Raw genomic sequence first — 8,803 nt, 5'->3', positions numbered from 1 at the left:
GACAAAGGAGTCAGATTAAGTAATAATGAACCAACACTTTATTTAAGACACACTGATATCTTACAGTTCATGGATTCACTTCTTATGCTGAAATAGTTTCACATAAAACCTCGGTGCTCCGCGGCACCCTAACACTAAAATAGTCAACGGTGCAGATAAATCTACAGTATGCGCCACAACAGCTGTAGAAGTATGTACAGAAACCCATGAATCCAAATGTGTTGCCGTCGTCAGCATGAATAAATAATGTCAGTGTGCTTCCATTTGTAATCCTTGACATAAATTTAACTCCCTGAACAGAACTAGAACTACTTTACCTGACAGCTCTCACCTTCACGACAGGCTGTCTGTGCATGACGAACACTGCTGAAAACAGTAACGCTGAGGGGCCGAAGCCTCGACATCAACATATGTAACGAATGTGAAACACCTCACAGTAAAGGAGAAACCGCAATGTGGCAAAAATTCAAGTTTCCTTTTTTTTCAGCAGACACTATGAACAGTTTCGATGCTTAACAGTTTACATGAAGGCCTAGACTGGTGAAAAAAAAAAGAACTACAATCCCACTGATCTATAAAATACATTAAAGATCAGCGAGTAACTCACATGGTGACACAGTCAAAGCTCACCTTACGCAGCGTCTCAATGAACTTTAGTCACGACTAAACTAACGGAGCCAGCAGAGCAGCAAGAAGCAAAGACGCGCTGTGGTCAGGCCTTAAATCTCAAGGTAGCAAAGAGCATAAGAAACATACATACGTCCAAGACAATTCATAAAAGGCTGCGACTGCGTCTGGATGTGGCGAAGTAGCAGAGAAAAATGAGGTCAGAACTTCAGCTCCTCACAGAGACTGAGACATACTTTGAATTCACAACATATGCAAAAGGTGTACATGACCAATAAGTCTGCATGACAGCAGTGTGCTGCGCTGCCAAACACTAGAGGACGGAGAATGGCATGAAATCACATCAAAACTATTTCCCTCCAGATACAAATATTTAAAAACATTACACAATATCTCTGTCATAAAAACATCCACTGGTTTAAATTCCAATAAAGTTATGTTATAAAGTCATCCTTGGTTGATGGACGGATTAAAAACTGTGGTGGATAATCACAGCTGGGCTGTTTTAGCTTCACTCCTGCTGCTTGAATTTATAGACCCCCAGTATCCCCAGAGTACCGTTTGTGGTACAGAATTAATTTGATTAATTACTGACAAAATTTTGTAAACCTTCCTCATGTCATATTCAAAAATATACATTTCTACATTCAAATTATGGAAATGCAGCAAGTAGTTTCTGTTCAATGTGCGCTTTGTGTTGCTCAGAGCACCTGTCAAGCCCTCATGAATCCTCTACAATAAAACAATCACCGACAATGAAATATTACTTTTCTATTAAAAATAGCTCCTGTTTCTACAGAGGAAATCTTTGGAGCCATGTCCCTTTCCTTTCAGAGAGAGCCCACGCAGACTACTGGCTCTGGTACATGTGCAAACTGAGCTCTCTTTGTCGACGGTAAAAATGCATCGGGCCAGCCGGCCTTCTGTGGTTCCCTTTTCAAACTGGGCTACTTCGCTTCCCTTTCACACATTAAGCCATTCAGACAAATCAATAAGTTATAGTGCTTATCATCACGCATGGACAGCTTTGAAACAGCACTGCAACATGTAGAGAAAACACACAGCTGCAGACAAATATGTTCCCTCACGATGAAATGTGACAATGTGGAGTGCAACCAGAACAGTTAACACATCTGTAGAGATTATATCTAGAGGAAACTGTTCACAGTCACACTTTCAGCGTCTTGTACTAATCTCAACCCGCTTATTGTTCATATAAAAATCAGTGGAGTTGTGTTTATGTTTCTGCTACACTTTGACTCATCTTTAAGAGCTTTAACGGCACAACACTGTACATCTTAAAACATTTACCTGATTATGTACATTCCACAAACCTGTCAAGCATCTCCGTTTGGAAGATACATACATATTTATGTTCTATTTCGTGACAGACTACAGAGAATTCTCCTATATTTCAGCTAGATTTAAGAGACCAATTACTATTTTCCTAAATATGCAATAAATAACACAGCTCATAAAGAGGCAGAGCTCCTTAGAGGAATAAATACAGCAGAAGGCTTTTCTTTTATCGCTGCCTTTGTCTTTATAGTCACTGTTAAAACGCTAATTTTCTCCCTCTAATCTTTGCTGCATAGCACTATATTGTCAGTAATGTGGTTTGGTAAAGGAGATTGTTTGCTTGTTGCTTGATCTGAATAGTCTCAACTAGTTTTACTACAAGGATTTGCAGACGGCTTATGATCTACTTATAGTCTTACGTGCATAACCTCCTACTTCCACATATTCAGCCTTCATCAGATGTTTGCTCTGTCGGGATCAGATGTTTACTGGATCATGGGGTCGTCAACCGGAGACACCAGAGTGGGGACGCTCACAAACGACTGGGTCTTGTCCTCGCTCTGGGCTCTTTTGGACACCGTAGTGAAGGACAGGTGGTCGTGCTCCAAGATGGCGAGGCGGTCCTGAGGCTTCTCCTTCTTCAGGTAGAACATCTTCCTCAGCTGCTTCAGTTGCTGCAGCTCGCAGAAGGTCTCCAGCACCACCAGCATGACGATCAGACCCAGGATTAGGTAGACTGGCCAGACAGACACATGAGATTAGAGATTAGGTATTATCATTTTCTATAACCCTCACAAGAAACCTCTTTAACATTCCTTTAGATTGATGAAATGTTGCTGTTGTATTCATACCATAAGGCTCTATACATATATATTCTAATAATAAATAATTAATATTCAAATGATTTCTATGAGTCACTGTTGGAAAAACACAAGTGGTGCACTGCTTCACTGTTCCCACAACCTGTTGTTGATGTGCACGGACACAAGAGGGCAGTGGATAGCTAAGAACAGAGAGCGATGACATGGGAGGAGAAACCCAGAGAACCTGTTTCAGACAACGCTGGAAATCCCCCGTTTACATGTTAAAGTTGATCAGAGCCAGAAGTAAGTAAGTCAGTCTTTGGTAGCATCTAGTGTGAAAAATCCCCCTGAAACCCCCTAAAAACCAGGCATGTGTCTGGAGCAGTGTTTGAGAGCTACATGAACCAGTTAACACCATGAACATGCACAAACATAGTAATATAGAGAGCTGCAGCACTGTCAGGGGCATCTGTTGAATCTGTTGTGTCTGAATTAGAAACTGTTTAAGATGCATCTGAAATCCATTCTCTGTTTTTCACGTTTGGAGCAACAGTCTTCTGTTTGGACTCAGTTAATAACTTCTCGTACACAGAATGATGCTACATGAAAACGGCAAAAGCAGTGACCGCTTCTCGCCAAACGCTTTCGGCAGGTGACACAAATTGCTCATGTTTTGTGGCAGGTTGTGTTCAGCTTTTGTTTCAAAGCACCAAATGCTGTCGCAGATATGTGGAGATGTCACTTCCGACGCAGACGAGTAATTCTTCACAGAGGAAGCTGTACAAATGTGCCCGGTGTTACTCATGCAGACAAACCGAAACAAACCGGCTGTGCCACGGCCTACTCTCCTCCCTCAGACTGACACATCGGGCCCACTGAATGACGTCTCTCTGACTGTACGCACACACACACACACACACACACACACACACACACGTCGTTAGCACATGGTCCACCTTACTCTATAATTCCTGTCACTATTAGCTGTGACTGTGCTGCCGACAGCGAGCTGCACAATCACCCAGAAAATACGGTCAATGCCTCGCTGCTCTCCGGGGTTCCAGTTATAGTCTGAGCTTTGAAATAAATAACGTTCAGGGTGAGTTTTCCATGAGAGAGGAGGAGAGAGGGGGCGGGACCTCACTGCTCATTAAGTGGTCCAACACTTTCACTCACACACACACACACACACACACACACACACACTACTTGTAATAATTGTAGGCTGTCAGAATATGGTGTTAATAAAGTTCTTTTTAAAGCAGGTTTCCTCCTGCTTGTTTATGTTGTTAACGTAAATAATGTCACACTGAAAAAATAAAGGTTACTGGTATTATATTATATATAGATGACATGTTAACGCCTCCCACAGATTCATCATGTTACTGCGTTCACGGTGGCTCATTTCTTCTCCTGCACTGCAGAACGATGGCTCTTTAAAATGTACTAATACAACTGTGCTAATGCAAAGAAAGCTGAGGTACAGTCACTACGACTACATATCTAGACTGTTGCCCATAAAGTTGGACTAAAATGTTTTTGATTGTGACAATGTGATTTATTCTTGATAAACAAAGTGTTTATCTTCTCAACTTTATTGATCAAACTCTTCCAAACACATCACAGTGAAACTTAAACCACAATGAACCTTTGCAGACTGTGTATTCAGGCTTTAACAACATTGGGACAATTATTCCAACTTTATGGGCAACAGTGTAGATTACAAGCTAAATGTGAAAACATGAAATTGTTCTTTGGAGGAATAAAGTATATCTGGATTCTACTTGTGTGTTTGTAATGTGTGTGTCATGCTGCATGAAGAATAATCCATATTTTGGATGCATTCAAAAAAGGTCAAAGGTCAAAGTTCACCATCATGAAACCTGCTTTATGTGATATTCTCACAGCAGGAAATTATCGCATTAAAATGATCAGTTATTAAAATGATGACATGAGTTCTGAGACATTGGGACTGTTTGACTTGAACAAACTGATGCCTGCATTGCTTTATAGCTCCAATAAAGAGATTGTTGTTCTTGCAGTGCAAACACAGAAAAGAAGGAACATCCTCTTTGCAACAGGAAGCATTAGAGTTTATGAGAAATGTGGTCCGAACACTGTGCCAGTTGTCCAAACATCTTTTGGCTACTGTAATATGATCATGTGAGAGATGCTGTTACTGTTATAACCACAACTCTAAAATGGACAGAACTCATTTAAGACTTTACAGCTGCTCTGAATATGAAGAATCACCAGCACTCACCTGTGATGCCCACTTTGTAGAGCTCCCTGAACTTCTGATTAACAGCCTCTCCGGGCACATAGTCTCCCAACCCGATGGTGCTGAGGGAAATGAAGCAGAAGTAGAAGGACTCCAGGAAGTTCCAGTTGTCCTCCAGCGACGAGAAGATGGCGGCGGGGATGAGGAAGAAGCAAGAGACGGCCAACATGGCGAGCAGAGTGGCGTGAACGATGGCCACCAGCGGCTTGGAGAAGCCCCAGTGCATGTGGATGTACATGATCGGCCTGCGTGTGCTGAACACCATGATCCTCTGCACCACGGCGGTGAGGAAGAGGAGGGTGAAGGGGATGCCGATCACTGAGTAGATGATGCAGAAGGCCTTCCCGCCATCGGACAGCGGTGCCGTGTGACCATAACCTGACGGAAAGGAAACGGGACAGAGAAGTGAAATTAAGAAAACTGCTGCTGGGAGAGGTTCCTATTAAAGTTTTCAACCATCGCACATATAGTCGAACGGCATTCTGGGAAATATATAACTACACATGTGTATTTAGTGTCTGTTTGCTGGCAGATGTTGTAATTTTCATTTCTACTTTGTTACATTGCGTTCATGTATTTACATCACTGTGCTCTGTTTTAATTAAATGTAGTTACATTTTTTTAATTAAGTACATTTTCAAGATGGCAAACTTCAGTTCACATATCAGGATGCGGTGAACACTTGATTATTCTAAAGCAAAACACCCTGAAAACAAAGCAAAAACCTAAAAACAAGCTCTTCCTTCAAACGTGGATATAAAACACTGATCCATCCTCACATTTCTGAATATGTGTACACACAAGCGCTCCATGTCCTCCAAATACAACCTGTTTCTGGTTTATTTAAGTCTGATATAAACATGAGACGCCGGCTGAGCGTGCATGTTCTTTTAGAGCGATGTCCTGTTACAGTTTCACTGACACACAAGGTAACTTAAAGGACGGTCAGAGTCAGGTCGATGCCAGAGGAAGAATCTAACACGTCCCTGTGAAGTGGGCCTGACGAGAGCGTCAAACAGAGCTCACTATCAGGAGGTTTCAGGTCGTAGCTGCTGAACAACAATCGACTCAATCAACTTCTAAAAGTGAAACTGTGATGCATAAAAGCAAAAAGTTTGAGACTAAAACAAAAAAAGCAGAAGCTGTCACATCAAGAGTCTGAGCTCTATCTGATCCAGACGCCCGGCGTGTCTCTGTTTAGCCATCAGAAGAACTTTGTTGGGACTTAAAACAGGAGGAGCTTTATGCAGCCGGACAGCCGGACAGCCACAGCTTCCACATGGACGCCGCTGCCATGTGGTGAGACTAAAGTTCTCCTGATATCCTGACTGACAAGCATCTGCAAGCAGTGCTGTTTTTTCCCCACAGTGTTAGATAACCAGAGAGTGGCTCTCTGCTCAAAACGCCTTCAGACTAAACACACAAAACATTTTGTTTAAAGGGTTTGGAGAAATTAGAATACACGGTGGCTCGAGGGAGGATGACGATATTGACACAGACACTGTTTTAAGTCTGTTTTTCTGTGTCTGACACTGGCTGCAGGCCTGTTCCTCCCTGAAACACAGAAATACTATTTGCAGAAGGGCTGCTCCTTTGCAGTAATGTTATATATATCGGAGGCTGCCATAGCTGTGAGGAAGTCTTGGCTGTTTCAACAGAAATAACAGACAGACCCTCATGGATGCATGAAGCTCCTGAAGTCTTGGGATAAGCAGAACTGTGATGTGATTCAAAGGAAGGGAAACTATCTCACACTGCATGACACATTTAAAGTTTGCAGCCCCTGCCTGCTTAGCTTTAGTAGGCCGTAGGTTTGGGTGGCCTTGCAGTGGCTCAGGTGCCCTGCAGGTGAGATAAAATGAAGGAAGGAGGGTTTTGCAGCTGATTTAAAGTGTTTCCTATGTGATGTTGGGTCTGCTGCAGCCCCAGCTCCTACCTGTGGTGGACAGCACGGTGCTGGCAAAGAACAGCGCAGAGGTGAAGTCCCAGTTCCAGTTGGCGGAGGCGTTATTTAGGATGGACACCCCATAGTTGCTGGCCTCCAGGGCTTTCTTCAGGAACCGCTCCAGACGCTCCTCGGACAGACACTCGTTCTCCTGGAGGAACTGCTTCTTGATGGCCCTCAGCTCCTGGCGCAGGAGGTCCTCATAAGGCAGCTCCACCGAGGAAAACACCACAGCGCCGAAGATGAGATAAAGCAGATACCCCAAGACCAGGGATGCGAAATACCACGTCGATTTGTGACTCTGTATCAAGCGCACACACGAATTACTGGCTAGAGACTGAAGCATTTTAGGAGATAGATGTATAAATAGCCTCGTTACGGGTTTATATGAACACAATAATAAACCAACGCTGTTGTTTTAGCCGCCTGGGCTGTTATATTACGGAAATATATCCAACACAGAGGGATGTTGGTGAAGACAAAGCTCCTCTTCCCCTCCGCGAAACCTGCTCTGGCAGTGAGGCGTTCAGGTGCACTCGGAAATGGTAGTATTATGCTCTTAGAGGACTAGTATTTTGACAGGAAGCTGATTATCAATGTCATGGGATAGGTGATTGGTTTTAAGGGCGTCGTGAGCAGAAAATTGTTGATCTTGGTCGACTTTTGCACATAAAAGCCCATTAAATTTATAGAAACTTAAAGACGTAAAAGTAATGTATGCTTAAAAAGCACAATGGGGCCTGATTTCTGAAAAAACAAATACCTTAAGTCCACTTTTCCTTATTTGCCATATCCTTTTTCACATTACCACAGAGAAAGCGCGAACCTAAAGGCCCCTGACTCTTAGTTTTTGAGTCTAGTTTTCATATTTCCGAGCTTCAGATGACACGTGAAGGCAGCGGGTGATGTGGCGGCGACAAAGGCCCTGTGACGTCAGAAGGTCCCCTCCTCTCTTTCCAGGTAAAACCGGTCCCATGAAAACAGGTAGGTCAGTCCCAGGTGGGTTCACACGTCTTTTAAAACCCACCGAGAGCCACGAGGACCCTGACTCCTCTTTATTTATTTATTTTTTCTGTTATTTACCCATGAAGGTGATGAAGAGGCAGATTTACTCCAAGGAGTCAATAAGTGGCTCCTGGAAAGATGCTCTAATATAAGATAATGTGAAATAATCAATACATTACAGTCTTACATGTAGTCTGTGTGGAAGTTTGAGTGGCTTTACTGTTTCCTCCATGAAGAATTGATCCACAAGGCTGCTGGATTGAATAAAACCTAAATGTGTCGATACATACCAGCGATAATTGATTATATATTATTATATTACTCCTATAAATCAATTTCAACTTATGTTAAACTCTGGTTGTTATTTCTGTTATTCGTGCGTCATTTAACTGCTGCATCAAAACAAATCCAGTTTCATCAGAAGGCTATAAAAAGAAAAAAATATCTGACTAGTAAATCAAACTGACTTCCTTTAGTCCTTCCTTCCTTCCAACGGTGATAGAAACTGCCATTTGTCTAAGAAGAATAGGAACCATAAAGTAGCTAGTAGAGGTATAAAGTATATATAAAGTACTACATATATACTTTATACTACTAGATATATATATATATATATATAGGATTGGATTATTAATAAGAAACGTTGAGTCACAATGTGTTTGGACGCATTTTGGGGTCAATACAACACAACTCTGTTTAATTAATCTCATATTATTATGAGTTCAGTGAGGGTTCCTTTATAACTCAGGAACATTTGTTCTATTCACTCTTTTAGGAACAGTAAACACATTTTATTGCATTTATGCCAGAAAGTTTTGCAACATAAACAAGTGGACAACTGTG

General features: G+C 42.2%; 1 protein-coding gene across 1 annotated transcript; it reads right to left on the bottom strand.

Annotated features, from left to right (window-relative positions):
* Window positions 1-2,211: 2,211 nt before the first annotated feature.
* Window positions 2,212-7,303, bottom strand: kcnk1b (potassium channel, subfamily K, member 1b). Its single transcript, XM_070841149.1, has 3 exons — window positions 6,947-7,303; window positions 4,993-5,388; window positions 2,212-2,662 (listed from the first exon to the last, which is right to left on the bottom strand). Exons 1-3 carry the CDS (start codon window positions 7,299-7,301, stop codon window positions 2,412-2,414), a joined length of 1,002 nt encoding a protein of 333 aa, XP_070697250.1. The 5' UTR covers window positions 7,302-7,303; the 3' UTR covers window positions 2,212-2,411.
* Window positions 7,304-8,803: the final 1,500 nt, after the last annotated feature.

Source organism: Pempheris klunzingeri, chromosome 12 (genome assembly GCF_042242105.1).
Source record: "Pempheris klunzingeri isolate RE-2024b chromosome 12, fPemKlu1.hap1, whole genome shotgun sequence".
NCBI classification, from domain to species: Eukaryota; Metazoa; Chordata; class Actinopteri; order Acropomatiformes; family Pempheridae; genus Pempheris; species Pempheris klunzingeri.
This window is presented reverse-complemented; position numbering and strand designations above follow the sequence as displayed.